This window comes from Trichoderma virens (assembly GCF_000170995.1).
Source record: "Trichoderma virens Gv29-8 chromosome Unknown TRIVIscaffold_1, whole genome shotgun sequence".
Lineage (NCBI taxonomy): Eukaryota > Fungi > Ascomycota > Sordariomycetes > Hypocreales > Hypocreaceae > Trichoderma > Trichoderma virens.
Genome location: NW_014013748.1, coordinates 961494 through 986801, shown reverse-complemented (window position 1 = coordinate 986801; position 25308 = coordinate 961494). Strand labels below are relative to the sequence as shown.

The 25308-nt window shown below is 45.5% G+C and overlaps 8 protein-coding genes across 8 annotated transcripts; 5 read left to right on the top strand and 3 right to left on the bottom strand.

The window, feature by feature from the left end:
- Positions 1-504: 504 nt before the first annotated feature.
- Positions 505-5767, top strand: TRIVIDRAFT_196917 (uncharacterized protein; the record flags this gene model as incomplete). The annotated part of the gene is made up of 5 exons (XM_014105778.1): positions 505-1139; positions 1195-1234; positions 1288-3766; positions 3846-3880; positions 4112-5767. 5 exons carry the CDS (start codon positions 505-507, stop codon positions 5765-5767), a joined length of 4845 nt encoding a protein of 1614 aa, XP_013961253.1.
- Positions 5768-6711: 944 nt separating this feature from the next.
- On the top strand, positions 6712-8161 carry TRIVIDRAFT_211341 (uncharacterized protein; the record flags this gene model as incomplete). Its single annotated transcript, XM_014105777.1, has 2 exons — positions 6712-7158; positions 7224-8161. The coding sequence occupies 2 exons, from the start codon at positions 6743-6745 to the stop codon at positions 8077-8079; spliced, it is 1272 nt and encodes a 423-aa protein (XP_013961252.1).
- Positions 8162-8595: 434 nt separating this feature from the next.
- On the bottom strand, positions 8596-9430 carry TRIVIDRAFT_55237 (uncharacterized protein; the record flags this gene model as incomplete). The annotated part of the gene is made up of 3 exons (XM_014105776.1): positions 8596-8734; positions 8788-9120; positions 9189-9430. The coding sequence occupies 3 exons, from the start codon at positions 9428-9430 to the stop codon at positions 8596-8598; spliced, it is 714 nt and encodes a 237-aa protein (XP_013961251.1).
- A 1813-nt stretch (positions 9431-11243) lies between these two features.
- Positions 11244-12668, bottom strand: TRIVIDRAFT_62824 (uncharacterized protein; the record flags this gene model as incomplete). The annotated part of the gene is made up of 1 exon (XM_014105775.1): positions 11244-12668. One exon carries the CDS (start codon positions 12666-12668, stop codon positions 11244-11246), a length of 1425 nt encoding a protein of 474 aa, XP_013961250.1.
- Positions 12669-16270: 3602 nt separating this feature from the next.
- TRIVIDRAFT_34884 (uncharacterized protein) lies at positions 16271-17011 on the bottom strand (the record flags this gene model as incomplete). Its single annotated transcript, XM_014105774.1, has 2 exons — positions 16271-16765; positions 16823-17011. Coding segments are annotated over 2 exons (684 nt in total), but the record flags the coding sequence as incomplete, so codon positions are not given.
- Positions 17012-18600: 1589 nt separating this feature from the next.
- On the top strand, positions 18601-19692 carry TRIVIDRAFT_118293 (uncharacterized protein; the record flags this gene model as incomplete). The annotated part of the gene is made up of 1 exon (XM_014105773.1): positions 18601-19692. A coding segment is annotated over one exon (1092 nt), but the record flags the coding sequence as incomplete, so codon positions are not given.
- A 580-nt stretch (positions 19693-20272) lies between these two features.
- On the top strand, positions 20273-21844 carry TRIVIDRAFT_187978 (uncharacterized protein; the record flags this gene model as incomplete). Its single annotated transcript, XM_014105772.1, has 2 exons — positions 20273-21610; positions 21644-21844. The coding sequence occupies 2 exons, from the start codon at positions 20273-20275 to the stop codon at positions 21842-21844; spliced, it is 1539 nt and encodes a 512-aa protein (XP_013961247.1).
- A 616-nt stretch (positions 21845-22460) lies between these two features.
- On the top strand, positions 22461-23948 carry TRIVIDRAFT_62820 (uncharacterized protein; the record flags this gene model as incomplete). Its single annotated transcript, XM_014105771.1, has 2 exons — positions 22461-23026; positions 23195-23948. The coding sequence occupies 2 exons, from the start codon at positions 22461-22463 to the stop codon at positions 23946-23948; spliced, it is 1320 nt and encodes a 439-aa protein (XP_013961246.1).
- Positions 23949-25308: the final 1360 nt, after the last annotated feature.

The window sequence follows — 25308 nt, the reverse complement described above, 5'->3', positions numbered from 1 at the left end:
ATATTACTGTGAGATCGAAATTTCTCAAGTCTGGTGCAAATCGACAACTTATGCTATTAGGGCAGTTCTACTCCGCACACCTCATACATGTACTTCTATATACGCGCGATCTCACGTGTCCTATTATCTTGCTGATGGCAGCCTAATAAGCCCCTCCAAGGATTCGCAAGGACGGCCGTCATCCCCGCTCGCTGTATTGTCGGACATCGACCTGGCATTGCAGTTTCTGCTACCGAACTCACGCTAGCTGGAATTAATATGTCAACAATTGCCTCTTGAACTAAGGACTGGCCAATAGGTACATACATCTCCAGAGTGGAGAGACGTCTCTAATGATCCCTGCTTATTGAAATTTAGCCTCACCGCGATTTTGATTCCGGCTGTTCACATCCGTACGCAGAATATTATTAGGTTACATATTTGGTTCCAGGAACTTTCTATCCGGAACTAAACAGCCGAAACTGTCTCATATGGTGATGTGACAGATGATGTCCGAAATGAATGATGGACCATTCATCTTCCTCACGCCGTCGACAGGATGTTGATCAGCAGCACCGAAGACGCAGAGATTTCTCGAATAGTTCTTTTGAGAGAACTTCGAGCAACATACAACTGAGCCCAGAAAGGGAATTTCGTCCGTCTCTCAGAGACATCAAAATCAGTGACAACGACTTTGAAGTTTTTTATGGAGAAGAGCCGGTAGCGGTTCTTCCAGCAGGGACGGATGCCCCAGACGTTGCGGCATCTTACGACACAAGAACTACCTCATTGCGAACGCCATCTCGACTGAGTGACGAATACATTTCGGAGAAAAACACCCCAAAAATACCCAGTTTCGTTGAAGCAATTGAAAATGATGGAGGAAAAGCTGAACAAGTCGAGGAGGCCGGACTGTCGTGGACGGTGACTCTCCCGACTAATAACGAACAAAGCATGCTTTACACAAATCTCACCGAATCAAACTCAGTTTGGAAAGTAGAAAAAAGCTACGACAAAAAGATTGGCACAACAAGTCTTGAATCAATATATTCAATTAAATATTCCATCAGTGAGATGGGACAAGGAAAAGTTACAATTTTCTGCCCACAAGGCCCTCTCAGGGACGATGAAAATTTGGCAGTAGTGCAAGCCAAGTGGCTGTAAGTATACATACTGTCTCTAAAATAAATCTCCAGAAACTGACTCGTTTTCCAGCCATGTTCAGCGTTCTTCAATGAGCGTCAAAGTTCTGGAAGTAGGAATGTGTTGACTCACTATGTATCAATGCATTGACTAATTAGGATGCAGAAACTGGTCATGGACTGCCCAATAATTAACGCAGACATTCGAAGAGTTGCCATTTTACTACTTGAGGCCGTCGAAAGGTCATTTTTCCGAGAGTCTGAAAATGGTGCGTATATTGAGCCGGGTTCGGTTTTGCGTTATGCGGGCACCCGCCACACGCCTCATGATTCGCACAGCTTTGTGGCCACGGAACCCGTTGTGTTTGTTGCTTTCCCATTTGTGGAGCTGGCTTCATCAAGAAATAACCATGGATCTCATGAAAGAGACGAATACTACCCTCGAACGCTCCTACAGAATCTTTACGGATTTGATGTCGTCACAAGTCAGGGCAAGCATCAAGTGATACATAAGATGCCGGTCGGCAGTCAACCAAATGATACCTTGTTTGTCAATCAATTGTGGTGCCTTGTGATAGGTTCAGATATCTTGATTACAATGTCAGACAGGCCTGCATACGACATGCTTGGTGACACGATCGAGAAACGTACCGACTACTTCAGGCAACCGTTAAGAATCGAGATTGTTGATATCGATGGCTTTCAACACAGCATGAGTATATCATCAAAGACCACATGGGTGGATTTCTTTCGGCATGTTATATTCACTGTTCATGGTAATCTCATTAGCATCATGGACTATGAGCTGGTTGACCGGGCAGACGAAGTTGTAACGGCGGAAAGATGGGTTGAACTCGCAAAAGCAACGAGACCATCCCTGCTCAAGTTTTATCTTGTTGAAAGAAAGACTCCAGTATCGCGCTCGTCGAGTGTTTCTAGTCGAAGAAGCAGTCGCTCGGGCATTAAAAGGCTTTTGTTGCTGGATTATGCACGCCGTGACCATCGCCGCAACTCAAAATCCAGCATACTGCGACATCATGATGGAAGACATGATGAAGATTCGTCTTCTAGTGAAAGAAAAGCGGTATCTAAAAGGGCCGCAACACCAGGACGGGCAAGGTATCCAAGGTCTCCCACTGATACTCAATGGTACGACGAGCCAACTGAGGAGAAATACCAACGACCTAGAGGGCAAACAGATTCTTACTCGGAAACGAATAACCCAGTTTTTTATCCGCCATCCGCCGCTACAATAAAAACCATAGATAGCAGTGACGAAAGTTATTCAGAGGCCGACGGGACATCTCCCTCCAAGCGCGATTCTCCAGATGTTGACAATGCTTATAAGGATGCAAAAGACTCAATTGAAGATGAAACCTCTCCGTATAACGTATTTACACCATCAGAGCACCGGCGGCCATCATCTTCCGGTAATGTCTATGATGATATCCGCCACGCATGGTCTCCAACAAGGTATGACCATTCTTCAATTAACAAAGAACAGCCTCCTGCAAGCGACTTTGAAGAGAGAGGAGAAGACATCACAAGCCTCGAAGACAATTTTTCATACTTGCATGATGACGATAAAAATGAGACATCAAAAGAAAACACCGTAGATGTGCTATTGTCAGAAGATGGGATCAGCTCCACCAAGAATTTCGGCATTCAAATGGGTGATGAAGGGGCTAGCAAATATATTGAGACATCTGCAACCCAATCAAAAAAACCTGCCACAGCATATCAAAAAGTCCAGGTAGAGGACGGGTCGGAGTCTTCTGAAGAAGACAATGTAGATGTATATGCATACCTCGGTCTAGCTCGCGCTACTGCGGCGGATACAACTACCGAGTTGAACGTGGCGGATGATGCGATGCTAAAGGATGAGAATGATAATTCTCATCCGATAATTTCGACTGAACTGGAGAATCGGGAAAATGCACCAGAGAAAAGAGATATTCTTCGAAATAGTGCCGTCTTTCCACAGGGTGTTTCACATGACGGGGTTTACTCACGATCTCGTTCTGTCTCAAGTTCAACTGACGATTCCTTCCATTCGCGTGGAAGAAGCCGTACAAGGAGACAACGGCCATGGAGATGGGATAGTCCAGGATTGTTCCATAATTCTTCTTCTTCACCACCTGGTGTGCGTTTTCACCCTCAAGAACGGAACTCAAGTGACAAGGACAACCTAGAAATGTCCCCCTACGGAAGTTCAAATGCAACCAAGGTAGATGCATTGCCTATACAAACAGCTGTACCGTTCTTTTTCTGGAGACAAACCAGCATATCAAGTACATTCTCATCTCACGACACTCCAGAGCAGATTCTTATTAAGCTTCTTGATCAAATTGATGAACGGATTTCCGACGACCCTATTAGCAAGTACTATTCGAAAGTACCAGAACTCACTATGGATGATGTCTTGATGAGACAAGAATCCCTTTACGAAGCAGGCTTGGAGAAGGGCTCGAATATTGGTCAAGATGAATCCAGTCAATCGAATAAGTTGGGTGTTCCAGGAACAATTGATTTGAGAACGACCAGCATCTTCACCCTCCATTCTGCTGAAAACCAAGCCGAAGCAATGAACAAACTTGGCGATAAGAACAATGTTGAAAGTGTGGAAGCACTGAGCACCAATTTAGGTAATGACCTGACAAACGCCGAAGTCACCGCAAGAGATACTAAAACTATACTTGTCGACGCATTCAATCTAACAAATAGCTCACCAGGCCAACGATCAAATGAAGAAACAAGATGTAAGCAAACGCAGGCTTTAGGTCTCACAAGCCATGACAAGGCACTCGCAAAACAATTGGTTAGGATGAGCCAACAGATTGTATGGTCATTTATACCAAACACTGGCGGTTCTAGGATACATACCTTAATGAAACGGCTTTGGGGCTGTGTGGATATAATGTGCCTAGTGAGCAACTTCACCGCCTCTCTACATCGTAATTTGCTGGACTAATGACATTAATTCATGGTAGCAACTTCTTTGGGAAGAGAGCCAAAGGGAACACGATTCCGAATGCACTTATATCATACGAAATTTCTCAAGCCAAGTTAAGAAATCACATGTCCAAAGACGAAAGCCAGCATCAGGAAAGATACATTATCTGGTTTGTGGAGATTGCAAGGCCGCAAAGCCTTACCAATCGGCAAAAGATGCCCTGGACCATTTACACGAAAAGCACATTGACTGCCAGCATAATAATTCTGAGAGGCCATATGACGACCCTTGCTATGTATGGCTACATCGCATTTGGCATGATGGATACCCCATGCGAAGCTCAAGAGATGGACTCTTGGGCATTATGGGAGATTTCATAGAGGAGCTTTCATATATCTGCAACTACGTGAGAGAGTTGCACAATATGACGACAAGAGACTCCTCAACGGGTGATGCAGCACCAACACCGCCCTTGTCGGTGAGTATTACTCACTCGTTTCAACAAATTGTCAAAATGTTCGTCTTTCGGTCCAAGCAGCTGTCTCTCATCAACCGGCGGCGAAGTTTAGTTGGTGGAAGCTCGCTTGAGAACTTTCCGCTGGTTCAACGAATCGATCGGAAGATTGATGAACTCTTGTCCCTAGAAATGGATGCGAACGAGCGCATCATAGATCTCTTAGAAAATGCCAAGAAAGACATCTTTCTATCTGGTATTGGATCTCATTCCGAGATGCTTGAGGCTGAGACTGTTCGAGTCCAATTTCTTGCCTTGGCCTTCATATCAGGGATCCAGAGGCCTCTGCTGCAGCCATCTTTTACGGGTCGCTCTTATGTAAAGGATACACTTTTACAACTCTATAAAGATTACACATCTCGACTTCATTTCCAAGCCAATAATCGACCTCGAAAACGAGTCTTCTTAGATATACACAGCCTCGAAGAAGAGCTTCAAGCACTGGATAAATTGGTAGATAGCCAAGAGAGCTGTCTCTATAATGTTCTGACCCTCATCGACCCTCTCACCTCTCGTTACACTACAGAGACGCGAGTTAGAGAATTCCGAGCAGAAGTCCAGTATGGCAATGTTCAATTGCACCAATTAATAGAAAGACGGCGAGAAATTGACAACTTGGCGACAAGATTATGGATACTGAAAGATCAAGTGAAGCAAACCATTGAAATCATGGAAGAAGACCACGGAAAAGCGATCAGAGTTTTTACCGTCGTTACGCTATTTTTCCTGCCGTTGTCATTTGTTTCGAGTTTCCTTGGCATGAATACGGCTGATGTGAGGAATTCAGAGTGGAATCAACAGATATTTTGGGTAACCGGAATACCAATGACGATAGCAGTTCTATCGCTGGCATTTATTTATGGCTACAAAGGAGAAGAGATCCGTGATTGGATGTTGCAAGACCGAGGCCATCAATATTCGTCATCAACATTCCACGATATGAACAGTCAGATATCGCTTGAAGCGCGATGGAAAGAGTGGAATCCAGCGGCGACAGCGAAGCAAAACATAACAGAGAGAAGAGCCTTTGGGTCTCTGATAAGAAGCAAAATAAAGAATACATCTGGATGGAAGCGCAACAGTAACGAAAGTTTCAAGGGGCCTGATGGGTCTGATGGGAGGCATTTAATAAGGAGACGAAACACTGAAGACAGTCTGGCGCCTATGAGACGCTCATGAATCCAGGTAGACGCAATACAGGGAGATTACGCCTAGTGCCCACCACATGAACCTAGGCAGTAATTGTCGTACATGATTGGTACCTATCTAAACATGGGTTTCTTATCCGATTTCTTGTCACTGAATTAACAGTGTAGGAACTCAAGGTCATACATATTCATGGCAAATATACATGTATGATGCGTTTAAAAGCTTGGGTGACGACATCGAGTTTGGCTGAAGCACAGCGCAGCTGGTGTACTTACCGCGCGATTTGGCACGTGATGTCAAGAGCCGTGCCTTTAATAATTCTTCCTCGCTGTTAATGATCTTTCATTTTTTTAGAAAGTTTTGTTTTCATATTGATGCTATTATTGACGCTTTTCTCTCTGTTCACCCTCCCAAGATTATCTCTGCTACTCTGTTCAGTTCTGGTTGAACCAATTGAACTTACCCAAGACACGGTTCCAATGGCCTTTCTCTTCGCAGTAGCTGGTCACAGATTTGAGTGGCTCATGTCTCCGTAAGAGAAAAACGACATATTTCTAATTCATCAAGACATACTAACAGCTCCGTAGTTGCGATTCACCATGTTCTTCTACCTGCAGGTACAGTTATCTACAGATACAAGCGCCTGCGGGAGACGATCTACGGGCGGGGATGTGACTAAGCCACCGCCAGCCGCCAGCCCGAGGTCTGGAGGCCATTACTAAAAGTCAAATGGGCCAATCTTCGTCACGGATTTCCCATTTCAATCCCTCCGCACAAGAGTGGATTTCGACAGCTCTCCTGGCGCTTAAGCCTGGCGCTTCCACTGCCAGTCAGAAGAGAGATGGAGATGAGCCTCATGCCCGGCGCCTAACCAGAGACGAGCTGTTGCCTAAGAGCCTCTTGGGCCATTATATATCTCCTGGCTATGTTCCACGGGCTGGAGATAGCTCTCGATATACCCTCAATCTTACATCACTATTTGCTGCTACTGAGATAACGGACACAATGGCGGAAGCTATCGGTATTGCATCTGGGCTGCTGGCGTTGAGCCAATTTGCCTTCCAATCTAGCGTTTCCCTCTATGAGACAATCAACAGCTACCAATCTCACCAGCAGCGTGTGCGCGAGCTCGCAGAGGAGGCAAGCGCCCTCAGTGGTGTGCTGGGTTCGCTGGTCGACACAGTCAAGGCGACAACGGACATTGACCTTTCTTCGCTCGAGATGCCTCTGCGACAGTGCGACAAGGCCTGCCAAACATTTGAGCAGCAGATAAAGAAGGTCTCGTCAAGATCTACTGGTGCTCGAGCCAGCGTTCGAGATTGGGCAAGGCTGCGATACATGGGAGAAGATATGGATGGCTTCAGGAGACTGCTGGCCAGCTACAAGATGACCATCATGGTAGCCCTCACAGACGCAAACCTGTAAGTACCTGCGTTGCTTGCGCCAATCTATGGCGTGACGGATCTAACTCTAACATTCTGAGCAGGCGCAGATCAGCCATCACATCTGAAAACATAGAAGGCTATAATGACCTCCTATGCAGCGCCAGGGAGGATTTGGAGGACCGCCTCGAGAGGATAGATGAAAGGCTTGACACCTTGCTTGGGGGAAGAAGCGGGTCGGAATCCGTATCAGACACAACTGAGCTGATGCAGATCAAGGAGGAGAAATTGAGCACGGAGAAGAGTCTAGCAATTTGCGCCCAGCTCTCTATGCATATCAGCCAACTTCAAGTCCAGTATGCGACATATCCTGCCGCAGGCACCGGCGGCGGCACCGACAAGGCCTCTATATCCGAAAAAATCACAAACGAGGGCCTGCAAGAGTGTCAGCACAGCCTTTCTCGCATGGCAGCGAAGCTGAGGGAGCATGAAAGGCTTCTTTTCAGTCGGCTCACAGAAAAGATGAAGGCCTCTAGCTCGACCCCGGAGGAAGCAGCAGATATTGCCCGATTAAGGGATGAGTGGGAGTCTACCTTTGAGTCCATGAATATCCTATCCAAGGCGGGCTCTTATTTTGAGAAAGAAACCAGCGTCATAGAGAACCATGCGACTGGCGACGCTCACCAGGTCATGGTCACCACCGACGAGAAGACCCTTCATGGAACAAATCGTGGTCTCGGATGGAGATCGAGGCAGATCGGCGGGCGCATGAACGACGAGACTGTGCGGCAGATATCGCGAGACATGGTGACGGTCACAATCAAGAACGTGTATGACAATGAGCCGCCTGCGCGCGGCGGCACTCCAACAACAGGGCCGGCTGGTAGGGAGCCTGCCAGTCGACACGCCGAATTCCATGAAAGATACGGAGAAGGGTTCAAGTTGACAGCTATGAAATAACTATTCTGCAAGTGTATTTCTAGCGTCTCTTCAAGTTATTTCTAGATATTCTTTTCGAATACGGATAATTATGTGTGATCTCAAAGCTAATGTAACAAAGCGAAACTCATACGGCCCATGTTGAAGCGCTCTCCTACCAGTTCTATACAGAAAATAATGTGATTACCGCCTCACAACAAACGACACCGATATTACAGGTAATGGGAGCCAATATACTATATGTTGATTGAGCTAGTGCCTCCCTTCTCTTCAATATTGTCCCAAGCATCACTCTCTTGTCTTTCATCTATTGCAGAGGCGCTTATATATGTTTCATATCAACCGTCAGGTACTGTATGCATGGCGTGGTGTGTGGTCATGTTCCCGCCATTTCCTGGTTGCATCCCAAAGGTGCGAGTGAAGGTGCGCCTCTCTGCAAGTCGTGATTCTTAATTCCGTCTATTATTGTTTCAACGCCTCGCTCCCAATTACCATGCAGTGTCAAAGGTTCAATGGCTTAACAACGCTCGATGCACCTCAAGCCTTCGACTTCAATGCATACATTCGCACTGGAAGAAGTTTCAGATTCCGACTCTCGGGAAACCCCCTTTGCAGCTCCGTTGCAGCGATTCTTAAGTTGGCCTGCTCAAAGAGGCTCTGAAACTTGGTATCCTCCCTGCAGCAAAATTAGCCATCCAGTAAAATATGTTTGCCTTTCATAGGCCTCACCTGGTAACACTGCTGTCCTCCTCGTCAAAAACATCGCATCCCCTTGTGCTCATGTTCTCCTTCAGAATGATAACTCCATCCGGGCTCAGAACCTCTCGACACCGGCCAAGAAATTCCACCAGCTGAATGTCAGTCAAGTGGCCCGCGCACCACTGCACCCAGACGAGATCATACCGAACCTCATCCGTTGGTTGCCAGTCTTGTAGACCAACGTTGAAGACGTTTCGCACCCCAGGCTTGCTCTGAAGCGCCGCAGTAAACTTGGCTACGGGCTCAATGACATCAACCTGCTCAGCTATGTTGAGCAGCAGGCCCTCTGTTACTCTCCCGATGCTACAGGGCTCAAATGATGTTAGCGATCAGTTCTAGAGCCTGCTTACACACATGTACGAGACACTGACCCTGCTCCACCCTCGAGCGCATTGATCACCTTGTGCCGACCATTCTTGCTGCCGATACCCAGCTTGGCTAAAAAGGTACGCGAGCCCTGCAGGTCCATCCTCAAAATGCCATAAAAGCCCTGGACAGCTGGGATACCGCCCAGCATGCCATTGACATCGGCGCTGATGCCTTCCCAGTATTTTATGCCATCCTCCTTGCTAATAAAGCTGTCAGCGGGTGCTGAGTCGTCTAGGTTTGACATTTGGATGTTGTTGTTGGTCCGGTTGAACGGGCAGCCGTCCAACACACAGCCTCTTGGGATAGAGTTTACAGGCGCAAGACTACACGTAAAGACTAGGGAGGATGATTATTTTAAGGAAAAAAGAAAAGAGAAACGGAAATAAAGGAAAAAAATAGAATCTTTTTAAGAGACAAACAACGCCGTGAAGGATCTAGCAGAAAGCTTTAATGACACCGGATTCTCATTGCGGTCAACAACTTGCGTCTCATCGTTCGGGCTGTCGCTTGAAGTTTTCACCATCACTCCACAAATTATGGATTACTAATTCGCGTACCTAGTCACGTGTGAAAAGTCCGATCATAGTGGCGTCGAGGGAAGAGAAATAGAATGCGATGAATCCAACAAAACAGGGAAATTGGGGAAGCCTCCCGCCTCCCGCTCTTTATGCTCTAATACGTTTGGTCAGTTAAGTAATTCACTTTTTTTGGGGGGGGGCAATGGCCAGCTTCGCATAAGTCCAGCGGCAAACTTTATAGCTCCTCTTATATAAACGCTTAGCATGTCCCCTTCAACGAACTACAAGCCAGCCGCCTTATACATGAGAATGCTCACAGACGCCGTTATGGAGGAGGAACATATGTCCACAGGTGGGCAACTATACAGCGATTGTGCCTCTTGTTCCCCAAGATGGACTTCTTCACCAATAGCTATATCACTCTGTGTCAGTAAGCCTTCGCTAAGCATAGAGACTATTTCTAGCCAATCTCTTGGGCGGAATGACGGTAGATTCTAAATGTCTTCTATAGAAGCCAGATCGTCTGCACTACGTAAAAACAAGGACATGGGAGTGCATTGGGCTTGTCGGATTCAGATTTAATCGCCTTCAGCAATACTAACAGCATTAACCAAGTACCGTGCCCCTGGGCCTCTTTGTCGTCTTTAGGAGCTACAGCAGATTGGTCATACCTTTGCACTGTGCTCTGCCAAATTAAACGGGAAGCCTTGACTGGGTAATTTGGTCTGAAAACCCGCAAAAAACTTTTAATAGTGATCTAAGTTCACCTGAGCTTGATGATAATTTCTTCTATGTAATCTCTTACATGTGTGTTACATGCAAGCACACCCAAGGATTGTGCGCGCAGCCTTTCGCAAGTTACCATTACTTATGAGTCGGCGCATGTTCGAGATTGATCATCTCCAAGGATATACAGCCACATTATTCATTCTGATTTCAACTGTGCTGCTTTTTTCCGTTCTGGCAAATCCTACGCTTTCATTTAAACTCAGACCCAGCAAAAGATTCGCCGCCCAAGGGTGGGGATATAAAGACGCGAATGACAACTCCAACTTCGAAAAGATCAAGTTCGCGGGGGAAGCGGGATAGATCTAATTCCTCATGGCTGGATTGATATCGTATCACTGGACTAGAAATTCAATGGTAATATCTTGAACCGAGCTATCTTTTATATCCGAACTGTTAAACCAACAACACGCCTTCATATTAGCTGTTTAGTGATGTTTAGACATGAGCAGGGTGGGACCAAAACCAGGAAAACATCTCCAGAGACAAAGTATGCTGTTTGCCAGAAACTTTGGCCAGTTTATTATACATAGGAAAGCCGCGAATGAAGGAAATATAACTCGAAGATTGGAAATATCTTGTTTATATGAGTCTCAATGATGCAGATTAGATGTACATTCAAAGGGAAAAACACTTAAATAGACTAAACAACTCACATGCGCACTTGACAATGATATAGCTATTAGGGAATACAAAACATGTGGCATTTTTTCCCTTGTTAATTAAACGTTTCCTCAACCTAAAGTGTCAATGTCAGAGGGTCCATTCTGCCTTTACTTCCAAAGCGGCCTTCACAGATATTTGCAGCTTCCCAAATAGTTGGCGGATAAGTGCCGTAACACTGTCTTCCTCAACTTCACCTCCATCTCCTGGAGGTTTCGGAAGTGTGTTTTGACCAGTCGCATCAGAATTCTCACAAATATCTGCCTCTTCGGTATCTTTCGATGGCGTGGCATCCGGGGTCACCTGAGGTGATTCAGCTTCTTTGTTCTCTTTTTCAACGGCGCACCTCCCTTTCAACAGTGCTGGTGGATCAAAGTGGCACATTGGCCCGACTATTTTGTATGCCTCAGCAGAGAGCTTCCATACTCCATCAGTCTGAACGTATGCAGGCATCTGGACAAAGGCTTCTATGGCCTCAACGGCTTTGAATATGTCCTCTCTAGGCGCTTCGAACCATTCTTTGTGGCCCCCTCCGCAATGCACACATGACTTAATCAAGACATTTTGGTGACATAGCCAAGTTTGTATAATTTTCTCAGCTTGCCGCGCTCCGCGAAACTTCCGTTTAGTTTCATAGATGATCTCCGTGTCAGTTCCGTAACACTTAGACTGGCGCCATCTCTCTTCTGCACCCTTTGTGGAGAACCCAATCTTGAATAAATTCGGCCTTTCCATATGCTTAAAGATATAAACAAACCCTTCTTGCATCATTGACTCGCCTGGGTGGCTGTATATAACTTGGAATACCGGCGCATGGTCTCTCAATGATGGCATCCGTCGAGGGCTAACAACAGTACCAACACCAGGCATTACATATCTTATCTTGTGGCCCCCTTTTTTGGTATGTGTCTCAAAATAAACATTTTTGATAGTTGTTGCGGCAGAAATTGTCTCTTTGGCGATGTTCTTCGTGTGATTTTCACCAGCACCGTCTGACTCATAATCCGAAACTGGTTCTGCGCAAATGGAGTCACCTAAAAATGATGTTTGAGACGTTGTGTCGCTGGTCTGAGACATTGATGATGAAAAAATATCGTCAGATGATGAAAATGGGGACGCAGATGGAGATATTGATGGAGATAGAGGTGGAGATGGTGGTGGTAGACTAGCAGCGGCCGCTGTCCGTCCCTTTTTCCATTCGCTGAAAGTTTTGAGAGCATTCTCGCGGTGTAAAAGACAGTGTGTATAAGTGATAAATATTTCCATCTTTTGATGGAAATCTTCCGTTTGAGGACAATCAGTCATATTTGTGAACTCAGAAAACAGGTCTTTAACTTGTTGCCGTTCGTCTTTTCGACAGCCTTCCTTACGGCAGCGACGGGAGCCATCGCTTATTGAAGCGCGACACTTAATGGAACCAGAAGAATCGCTAGGGTTTGGGAATTTATTAAAACTTGCTTGTATAACTGCAAGTTCTTCAAAGACTGGATTCTTAACTGAATTCGTTGTAGCCATGTTGCAATGAGGGGACTCGTGGTTATGAATTCTGGTGTGCTTAGTCCCGATACCACGTAAAGGGGAGACATTTATACTAACATAAGGTATGTAGCGACTATAAACTGGGCGATTGGGGTTTCATTTAGCCGGTAAATTGTATATCAGCTGCACTGCCATCTTCACCAACCGAACCCTGCAATGTCGGCCAACTTTTGAAGACAGGATGCTTTGAACACGGTATGCTGCAATAGTATGCAGCTAATCCAATGCGGAAGCTTATTTGTAGGACTATAGTATTCTTTGATTGCCTTAGGTTAAGTCTGTTCGGCTTTGCCGCGTGATCGACTGGTGAGGAGGAAATGGACTAGACTCGTATGCAGGCAGAAGTATAGGTACATCTGCTCGGATTTACACACGAGAGAAATGGCATACAAAACTAGATGATTATTCACTTGTTATTCTGCATATAGGCCCAGCGCGCGGCGAATCCTACATGTTTTAATCTGCCGTGCCTTGGTTCTCTTCCGGTACTGGGTGTAAGTATGTCTTCAACAATGAAATGTCTTCCAGAATCTCGTTTTTCATTGCCTCAAATAGAAGCAATGATAATATTCTCCATTATAATCTCTACCTTTTGCAGGCTCCAAGTTGTACTGTCGAATTTGTGCTCGTTTTGTAAGATGGGGGCAATTGCGGTTTGATAGAGCTTGTTCCCTGCCGGTACATGTACTTTTTGGAGAAGTATCTGCGTCTCTGAAACAAAACGTCGGGAGAAATCCGTCTCCAGAAATAGAAGCCCCTTATCTAACAAATGATTTCTTCTGAAACTTCGAAAGATGTTGTTGGTTCTAAGTCTCAAGCAACGACCCAAACGGGGCAAGACTTGCACTAAGTGAAGCACACTGCTGCTGGGATGGTTCACCTCGGCCAATAAAGGCTCGACAATATATTAGCGTGCCGCCCGTCCGGCACGGCCCTTGCCCAAAGAACGAGGAGTTTGGAGGTTCTGGAGCAGCGTTTAGAATCTGGAGCCTGGAGCATAGCCCCTTGTTGAATCCGTCGGAGCGCGCATGTGATGCAAAGGTCGGGTATCTTACTCACGAATCTGCGGTCTTTTGCTCAGCTCTATGCCGTCTCTGGTCGAACAGATCCGCCATGGTTGCAGCATACTCATCAGGCCGCGCTTCTAATTAAGCGATGTTGGCTCACTCTTTGGGAATAGAATGGATCCGACAGCTCTAAATGGTGGGTACGATGTCGATATCTGAGTCACCGAGGCTGCCATCCCCAGGATGCCGAGCCTACAGCAATTCTTTCAAGGCATCTATTGGTCTCCAAAGTTCCCCCACTTGTTCTCAGCTCGAATAAACGAGGCTCTTTCACGTCATTACCAGCTATCATATTATCCGCCATCCACGTTTTGAAGGTATAATTGATACGGGGGCTGAAAAGCGGGGATAATATTAATAGCCACATCTTTTGCATGTGATTGCTTATTGCGCCGTCTGCTTCTTGATGTAAGCGTGCCCAAGGCTTATGCCAGTTCTTCGTCTCGATGAATTCACTCTCCTCCATAAAGCAGATTGTCACATTACACAAGAAGCGTCAAGAGAAAGGTAAAATACGTAAGTTCTAAACTATGCTTTTTTAAACGAAGCAAACCATGGATTTGATGCTTGTGAATTATTCTCTGTTTGTGACTAAGGCGAAATGGGGACATAATCAGAGGGTTTCAATTGTAGTATTAATCCATGAAGATACCGTTTACTAAGCATCTCATTCAGTTTGACCAACATTGATCAAGCTTCGGGCAACAAAAAGCATCTACTATCCCGAATTAGAATTCTGAGACAAAGTGTCGCTAATATACATACATGTACATTTATCAAAGACAACAGTGTCTCCTGACACGGATAGACACGGCGGAGCACAGAAAATTAGTTGATACCATGGAATGTCATCCACCAATGCCAGGCAGCGTTGGATTGTTGCTACCATGATTATTACATAAAAGTGGCACCCAGTTACATGTGCGTATAACATCCAGGACAGCGGCTCCTAGTACAGTAGTTTCCAGCATAGCAGCCCCTTGAATAACTGTTCTCGTCATAGCAGTCCTCATGATAGCCGCTTATATTATAGCTGCTCCCAGGACAGCAGTTTTGTTTGCAGATGCACCTATGAGTGCTTTCGCAATCGTCGTAGTTCAACACGCCTACTCGTGGACTTGGTGGGCATTGGTAAGTCCCTGACGAATACATTTCGCTTGCACTCGGTTGAGTTTTGTGTTCAGTGATTTCAATCATCTGGTGGGACATCTCAATGCTGCCGTCCACCTTTGTCACGATCTCGCATGGCCAACTTGTTGACAAAGCATTACAGACCTTGGTCCCATTTTCGGACAATATTTTAAACATGGGTGTATCATTTCCTTTGTTCCATGACCAGGGCCTCTCATTCTCGATGCGTTTCTTGATGATGTCATCATTGAAGTTGCATCGGATACTGTTGATACAGGTGTCCGATATGGATGCTGAGAATGCGAGTTTATATGTGTCGGTCGCAGACGGGTTATTATATACCTGAAACTGGTTGCCACGAGTTATAACAATACGACGGCAGTCAGAATCGAAGGCCAGCTGCTCAATCTCGCCAAATTGATGTGTCGCCACTCGGCCCCAATCAGAGTGGCGATATTCCCAAAAGCGTAATGTCCCTTCGGAGCAAATTGATATCATGCGCGGATTCTGGCCTCGAAGGAAGAAAATCCACTTGATGGTACACTTGCCTTTCTCTTTAATAATTCGACTAGTATGTTTCTCGGTGTCTAGTATCCTGATGGTGCTATCGGAATACCCTAAAGCAATCATATGCTCTCCGTTGAGGGCAATGGAAACCGCTCTTTTTCTGTCGTTGAACACGACTAGCGGTGTGGTCATTCGTTCTGTATCCCCAATTGCTACATCGCCATTTTGCAGTAAAATAGCAAGGAAGACGGTGGTATTGGATGTATAGCATGCAATTGCCTTTGCTCTACTAGATGGAGCCGATAACGTAGCAAAACGGAACGTTGGCTCCATCATCCACACAGAAATCTGGTCATCGGAAGCCGTGATGAGATATTTAGCACCAGAGGAATAGACGGCCAGATATGCCTTGTTCTTGGCCCGGATAGATGATGCAGTTGGTTCAACTCTAAATGAAGACGTCGTTTGTCCAGTATATCTTGAGCAGCCATCAGAACCGGCAACGCTGCTCCTCCTAGTGGCAATAGAGCCAGTCGTCGTGGATGTTTCGTCATCTGAAGTGCCTATAGCGGCGTTCGGCGATGCCAATGACGAAGATAGCTTCCCCAAAAAGGACTTAAAATTTATGTTCGAATCGTTCCTTACAAGGAAACCCAGCGACTCACGTAATTTTGATTTTCTTGAGCCGGGAGCGTCTGGGTTAGAAGTGCCTTGGTTTTTACTTGACCCTATGGCTGCTGATGATGTGATCCGTTGAGAGAGCTTTGAGGAAGTATCCCAATCGCGATAACGCCTTTCTTCAGCTTGGGTGGATGATATCGTTGATCTTGTAGCGTTAGTACTAGGTGCATAATAGATAGTAGATTTTGTGACTTACATAGTATTAGAAACGACTTTCGATGAGGGTCGGGAATCAGTCATCTTCAGCCAAGCGTGTGCTGCAGCGTCATGAATCGTCATACGAGAATCCGGTTTTGCTTTCATCGCCGATTGTACAAAGTCCATGGCTTCGGAGCTATACCCGAATGATTCAAGTTTCTCAATGGGGAAGGCTGCTTTACCATGGAAATATTCCATCAGGTTTCGTGAAAAGGGGAACGAAGGCTTCTTTGAGATAAGTTGGAAAACGGTTTCCCCAAGGCTCCAAATATCTCCAGCCAGCCATACATCCTGAGTAATGCTCTCTTCTGGGTTGATTGAAGAAGAATGCTGATATTTGATAGCATAATCAAGAATGTCTGGCGCAATATAGCCATTGGTACCTATGATAGCTGAAACTTTTTCGGTCTCTTTGTTGAACCTTTTACTATTGCCAAAGTCGATGAGCTTGACCCGCCACTCAGGCTGCCGAGACACCAACATAATATTCTATCTTTCACTATTAGCATCCAAATCACAAATGAATCAATGTGCAAATTCACTCACAGCTGGTTTCAGGTCACGGTGCGCAAACCCTTCGTTATGCATGAAACGTAACGCACGGACAACTTGTTGTATTATGTTGACCACGTCACCTTCAGCTAACGGATCAGATTGCTTCAACAGAGTTTGTTCATGTAGATTTCCCAATGGAAAGTATTCCATGGAAATGAACAAGTCATCATCTGTCTGGTACCATCCGAATGATTTAGGAAAGAAAGAGGAGAACTATGAGATTCATTAGCAATATCCACAGCTGTGCTCTCCGCTTCATACCTTGGGCTGGGAAAATTTGGCAATCGCTTCAAGTTCCCGAACGTGTTTTAGTATTCCCAGTTTACCATCTAGACGAATACTCTTGACGGCACGGAGACTTGGACTATCGGGTTTCAGACCGCTGATGCATTTCTCCAACCAGACCTGTCCATAGCCGCCTTGGCCAAGGGGCTTTTTTTCCCGACGCCACGTTTCTTGTCGTGGGCTTGGTGATTCCTCAAATGTGTGAACGGTGATTAAAGATTTCACGGTAGCCTCAAGATGTGTATCTCGTACGAGCTCAGGGAGATTTGACAAGTCGAACTGTGGCATAACGGCCGGTAGTAGAGGTTTTCAGAATAAATTTGGCGTTTGGCATAAAAGGCTGATATCCTTATGAGGAATGCTGATGAACAAGTAAGCCTCAAGAGTTCCTGGGTTAACAGTTCTTTAAATGTTGAGAATGAAGCTGCTGGTGCCTACGAAATGCAAGTGACCGTGAAAGTGTTAATCGACTGATGAGGCAAATTGCATGCACTCCCTTGGCTATGGTGCTGTGTTATCATACAGGTGGTCTTAAGCGACCACAAGGCCCTTGTGATCCTGGCTGGTTGGTGTATGTCCGTCCCGTCTCTAACAATACAAACGCTGCGTACCCATTTTGTAATTGCTATTGGTGTTTGTTTATCGCGTCTCTAACATTATGAATGCTGTGTAGCTCTTTATGGATCCCCACGCATTTATTTTCTCCTCACGGAAGCGCCCAGCATATCTGTACAGCTCTGGTTGGTGGTTGTCTATCTCGTCTCTAACAATACGAACGTTGTGTATCCATATCATAGTTCCGATTGGTGTTTAACTACCCCGTCTCCCACAGCATATCTGTAGTGTTACAATATACGTTGTTCATTCCAAATATGGGTAACTCAATATTCCCACATAAGTGACTAACTTCTCCGTGTGATTCCGATTACTAGGGGGGTTATCTATACTATCTTTGACTACCTTTATGCTGTGCATCCAGTTCGTGGCTCCTTACAAATACCTTAATTTTCCTGGAGGGGCCAAAATTCTCACCTAGCAATCACTCTGGTAGTAAAGATGGCTCTGCCGGCCATGTCATTGAGCTTGAACGGAACAATCCAATCTGCGATGAAGTGAGTGGTGAGATCGATAATATGCTTCATTATCACCAACGAACGGCTGATAACGAACATAACAGGGTGCAAGAATTCTGCAAATCTATAAAAAATGCGACGAAGGAGCTCTCAGAAAGAGCTCTTCAAGTGGAAGTTTACTCAGCAGACATATGCGCACAGACAAAATTCCTGGACCAAGTCTCTCCCCTCCTTGTGATTGAACACCGACAACTATACACTAAAACGCTGAAGGAAGCACGGTTAAAGCTTGAAGATGTCAACAAGAAACTAGTGGAATTCCAAACTCTAATTGAACAAGGTGAGAGAGAAAAGGACACCAAAATAAATTCTTCTCAAAGCAAGGACGTATTGTCGTCTAGCGCCAATTATGCCATGAGGAAAAAGGCAATCGACTTGGCTATCTCAGAATTGAAAAAATGGCAGCAAACAGCCGATGTCTGCTGGCGTTTGACTCGGAGGATGGATAGTGATATCATCCATCAAATGAGGAAAGAGATGTCAGCGGCACCAAAAAGCATACGAGATAATATGCTAAACGCGCGAGCCTTATTGCAAAGTCGGCAAACAAAAGAAACAGCATTTCTCCCTCCTTGGAGACTAGCAAATGGAACATCAATATCCATGTTGCCATTTTGCGTTGCAAGACTTCTCACTAAAGGCACCGGAAGCTTCATCGTGGACACTGTCGTGTCTGCATCTCCATCAACATCCGTTCAGCAGACAGTGATTCATGATGTCGAAAATCTCGCAAAAGACCTTCGAGAAATTAAAAGTTCCTTTGGTTTACTTCAATGCAAAGGCGTGGTCGAAAACGAGCCCTCGAAGCAAAAAAGCGAAGGACAGACTTTTGACCTGGTATTCAAAATGCCTCCGAATCTTCAAAACCCACAAAGCCTTCGCTCGGCCTTACTAGGTCGTGAGAAGCCACACACTCTCTCTGATGTGGTTCGACTTGGCCTGGAAATGGCCAAATCAGTGAGTTTTGTACACAGTTTGAACTTCGTTCATAAGAGCATTCGACCAGAAGCAATTCTTGTCTTCCAGGAGCCGTCTACAAACTCATTAGCTCCTTTTCTAGTTGGCTTCGAAAAATTCAGAGAGCATCAAGGAGACTCGGCGCGCATAGGAAGTGAGGATTGGAAATTGAACATGTACGCTCACCCAAAGAGATATGGCCTTAGGGCAGAAGACAGCTATGTCATGCAACATGACATCTATAGCTTGGGCGTATGTCTCCTAGAAATTGGATTATGGGAGTCATTCATATCATACGAGAAACCGGAAGACCCTCCCACAATGTCGGGCCTTCTCGCCCACTCCAGGCAGATTGCAACCAGCCAAGGATCTACCTTTTTTAAGAAGCAGTTCCTCACTTTGGCTAGCGAATCCCTTCCTGCGCGAATGGGCACGCGGTATGCGAAAGTGGTGGAAACATGCCTCACCTGCTTAGATGAAGACAACGGTGATTTTGAGGACGAATGAGAATTTCAAGATTCAAATAGCATTCTTGTCGGCGTGAGATATATCGAAAAGGTAATTCCTCTCTTGTTGCCACCTCGTACCCTACTAACGTTGACAAGGTCATTACGCAACTTGACGAGATACAGGTCTAGCTGTGCCTAGTGCCGTACACAAACACAGGCAGGGAGGGAATAATAGGATTTTATGGAAGAATGAATCACTTCGTTTGGGCTTAATTTATATAGCATGACTGTTATTGTCATTCCTGTATCCCCAGCCCTGTTCTCGGTGGATGGTTTACTCCCACTTCAACGCTCTGACGTACCGCTCTTTATGGATTTATGCTTAGTTGTAATTCTGTCACTACCATATTATTGTCTCTCCTAAACCAGCCTAATTGAGCACATCAACACCATAAGCACTCAAACGCATGTAAAGTGAGTTAAAGCGTTCCGGATCAATGTTAAGAGGGGCCGGTGGTAAGCCGGAGCTTCCGGAAACTTTGTGTACAAGAATGGCTGCCAAGCCATTTTAGTGTGGATCAGCCTCATCTCCTCGGAATTCCATACAAGCATCCGCCATGCCGTTGCCGATTATCAACAGGTTCTATCCTCGCGCCTGCGAGAATAGGCTTCCTATCAATCATCCGGAGATCAAAGCATTCAGGGCCAAGTTCTTTACCGCGGCTTTGTTGAACTTTGTCATCTACGTCCTGTTGTTTTTCTGCCTCTTCTGCTACCTATATGGATCTCTCTTCCAGCAAGTTCCTCGAACCCACAACCTCCATGTATTATGGGTAGACTATGATGGCAGCATCGTCGGCGATGCCGTGCGCAATGCGTACAGCTCTTTACAGTCGCTTGAATTTCCATCATTAATTGAGCGATCAGCTTCTCAGTTCCCAACTCCCAATGACCTCAGAGAAGCCGTGTGCAATTCGCATTACTGGGCCGCCTTGTTTACTTCTCCCGAAGCCTCTGCGAACCTGGGTTTGGCCGTTGCAGGGTTAAATACATCGCAATATAACGCCTCAAATGTGTTGTCATTTATTTGGAATGAAGCCAAATACCCTACTGTCATGGACAGCGCCATCTCGAATAACCTCCACACTCTCTCCGACGTCGCCCGCGTTTCTTACATCGCTCTCAACGGCACCTCTGCTTTCCTCACAATTCCACCCAACAACTCTGCCGCCATATCTGTTTTCACTAATCCCTGGATATTAACATCTATCAACATCAAACCCACAACGCAAGGCACTCGCACAGTCTACAACACAATAGTCATTGTATTGATATTGATTGAAGATTTCTTCTATCTTGCTACCATCAACGGACTCTATGCCCAGTTCAGGATTTATTCACGAATAGCGCCCTTGCGCATAATTCTCGTCCGCGATACCATCTCTCTCACATTCACCATGTTGGGTTCATTGGTAAACTCCGCAGCCCTCTGGGCATTTAAAGCTAACTGGCACGTATCCGGCGATCAATTTGCCTTGAACTGGCTCATCCTATGGCTATTTGCACATACAAATTTCCTCGCGTTTGATGTTTTTACCATCTGGATACCGCCGCAGTACGTGTCCATGGCCCTCGTCACTTGGATCGTGGTGAACGTTAGTTCAATCATACTCCCATTCAGCTTATCATCTCCATTCTACCGTTGGGGATACGCCCTGCCGGCACACGCAGCCTATGAACTGCTTACAGATAATTGGTCCAGTGGTTGTAATCCACATTTGTCCTATGCTCTTCCGGTCTTGTTCGCCTATGAGGTAATTGGACTGATCTTAACGGGTATCGGTGTTTATAAACGATGCCATTATGCTGTCATAATGGAGGAAACTACCAAGGAGGCAATGCGATTACGGGTGGAGGCGGCGCTCAAGCTAGAGCGAGAGCACGACGACCTTAGGGTACAAGAAAACAGCGAAAAGGACGCACAACAGCCTGATACTGGTGAACCTTCCCGCACGACTACAAATACTGGTACCTTTGATCATGACGATGAAGCAAGCAGCCGGCAAAGGAGGCGCATTGAGAGCAATCTTGAAGACCTTGACAGTCAAATTCACAGGATGGAGACGCGGGCATCTCTGCTGTCAAACATTGGACCAACTTTTCGTCTCATCGGTTCAGAGGATCAATAACATTCTTTTGGTTTTAGACTGCCTTTATTGCATATACTGAATCATATGTACTTTGTATGGCCTGATAGGAAACTAGGTATGCTTCAGCTATATGTGCGTCTCAGCCTTGCTCCTTGTTCTTCTAGAAGTAATAAGTCAATTCCATGATTCAATTTTGTACATGGCGCGACGGCCAAGACGATAATTGGGTCATTAATGCGACAGATGCATTTGAGCTCCCAATAGAGGCTAGGCGTTGCTTTCCGCTGCTCAACCAACAACAAAGTGCACAATCTTCAACCAACATGCAGCTGATGCTACATAACCAGGGGTTGTTTGCAGGGTTCTCATTCGTGTATTCAGTCACGGCTAAGATGTAGGCCGAAGAACTTTTGATATGCGATATTGAAATTAAAGATCCGGGAAGCATAAATGGGGAGGGGGTTCTTCCAAAGCAAGATGGTAGCTGTTTGCACTTGTCCTTGTCGAAGCATGTGTGATTTTATACTTGCGACCAACACTTCACAATTTCTGAATGTCGAATTCAAATTTTCAACCTTTGGACCTTCTAGTCCCCTAAAAGAGCATCAATTTTGCATTTCACCAATGCTGTCTGATTGAAAGCGCACTGCTAGCGATGCAGACTACATATACCTCCGCAACAGCTACCCGTGTCAATCTGGGTCCTCTAACAACGACCTTCAATCCACCGAGCGACTGTACCTCACTGCGCTTCATTACTGAAAATGAAGTATTCATGGGTGCATCCATAGGCTATGGCTGTTATGATTCTGAGACAGAATGGGTGCCATGCTCACAAACCTCCTTTCAACCGTTCCGCTGCAGTTCTGAACATGAGGGTACTATGACATATTTCCCATGCTCTACGCAGAAAAAGTCTGATGAAAGTTGGGATTGCACGACCCATCGGGCTCGCTATGATTTCTCACTAATACAATCGTGCTATCCTTTGGGATTCGCCTCCTCTTATGGCTTAACGGACGACAATACTGGGAAATGGACAGCTCAACCTCTGGTATACTCTCCTGGGCTGGCTTGCCCTTCCGGCTATTCGCCTCAGTGTACCGTACAGCGCGTCAAAGGACTCTCAGATCCAGCTGTCACAGATACAATGGCACATGCCGACAATACGATATGGAGCATGCTAAATGACGATGAAATTGCAATAGGCTGCTGTCCATCGTGAGTGTACTCGTTTTATTCCCCTCGTCAGCATCACCATACATCTTTTCCCCCAACCAGGTAACCAGCTCAATCTCATCATGGCTATGTACTTTCGCCATTTAATTCTACTTTTACTATATATGCATTACGGTTCAGGACGTATTTATTGACTTCTGCTTACATTAGTAACTATGCCTGCGATTCCAATTCGCCTCACATTTGTACTTCACGACCTCATGCGGGCGATATCATGGCGATAACAGACGGCATATCCTGTGACGGAGCCGATATAACAAGTTCGATCCCCTCAACCGCGCTGACCGCCCAAGCGATGAGAATACTCTTGATACAGTCTAATACTCCAACATCAACTTCTCCCGCGAAAGAAACATTTCCTTCGCAAGACAAATTTGGGAAAGGAGCGAAAATCGCAGTCGGAATTGTCGTTCCTTTGGTGGTCTTTTTGATAGGCGTAGCGCTCGTCTACTTACTACGTCGAAAAAAGCTACAGTCAGCGCCAGACCAGGAAGAGTCAGCTGGGAGAGATGACTCAGATACAGCGTTGAAGGCAGAACTGCACGGCAGCACTGGCATTGCCATTCGTGGGCTGAAAGGTACCGCATTCGAGAAACCTGAGCTTGGTGATACGCGGCTTGGTATAACTGCAACAGTGGCAGAATTATCCGCTGGCAATGAGATACAAGAACTGCATGGGAACAGCTCTGTGGCAAATCTGAATAGCGCCACCGTGCCAAGCTCTGAACTCCAAGCGCCAATCAAGGACGATATTGCCAGAGGATTTGAGCAAAATCTAGCTAAGCCGTCATCAAATCAAGACTCTGAAAGAGCAGCTACAGGTTTATGGGATTGGAGCAACTTTAATACTCTTGGCGCACCTGATGATTCGGCGAGAAATTCAATTACAGATATGCGCAAATAGGAAACAGCTACGATACAATTAATGGGACGCAGAAGATCCCATCGTCATTACACGCGCATAGAACCATACGGTATTCAGCTTATACCTACGCCAAAGTAAGATCGAGAAACACATAAACAGAACTAAACAGGGGACATATGTAGAGTAGTTTTGTAAGCGCCAAAAAATTGTATGATAACGACGACCGAATTAATACATTAATATTCACCATACTCTAATATTATTCTTTAAGTTATATTACGTTCTCTCGGAATCTCGCATCCCTGCTAAGGTATTCTTGTTTTTTCCAACGCATATTCGTTTCCACATATATTCGAATGTTTGTCTATCCAAACTTTGGATGATGCATGTGCTTCTCTAAGTTTCCTTAATCGTAAAAACACAATTCTAGCATATGTCATCAGAGAGTGATATGTATAAATAATTGCCTCCATGGAGGGAAGAAGGTATTCTATTGGCCTATTGAGAAGCTATCAGAACGTCATAGTACCCTCATCTAGATACAGATGCAATGCCGTGGATTACAATGCCGTGGATGGCATACTAGTATTGTACCGCCATTAATGCTTAAAGGCTGTGTGTTCTATTTTCCGACAGAGCGTTTAGGTGCCAACATAAGCCATAAGAAACAGGTAGTTTGAAAGCTAACGTTGGCTCATTATCGCCTTTAACCTTTTTTTTTAAAAAAAAGTACCGCAACACACATGTTTTTTTATTTCTCCTAACGCAGAACAATCTGCCATTCTAACGATCACAACTCAGACGGCAGGGAATCGATAGCTCACAAAGCCGCATGCATGACTATTAACGTAATTATATATCGGAGGTATGTAGCCTTTACATAGGCCCCTGCCTCTGGGCCGATTTCGTTCAGGGACAGAATTAGGCCCAGCGCGGGTAGAGGAGGTGGACGTAGAAGAGACGGCCCTCCAAACCACATATAGACGAACAACGCCATTCGTATGGGTTAGTGGAAGATCTTCACATTCGGTGAGAATTCTATAGCAGGAGCATGTCATCAACTTACTAAGTGCATGATTTAATGACCCTTCAATGTTAAGAAGTTACCGTATTTACGATTCGATTGCTCTCTGGGCAGACATCTAGGCGCGCGACTTAGATTACCCGGTGGTAAAGTCTAGACTAAACAGAGAGCATCATTTCTCAATGACAGCGGTTATTGGAGTAACTGAGAAGTAATTTAGCATTATGTTTCGGCATGGGTTTGATAGTCCCCAAACATCATAGCCCGTAGCTTTCACAAACCTATTGTTGTTTTTCCGAGCAGAAAAGACCATCCGATATAGCGACTTTTTTACGTGCACAACACTTTCTTCCTCAAGACACATACTCTCTGGAC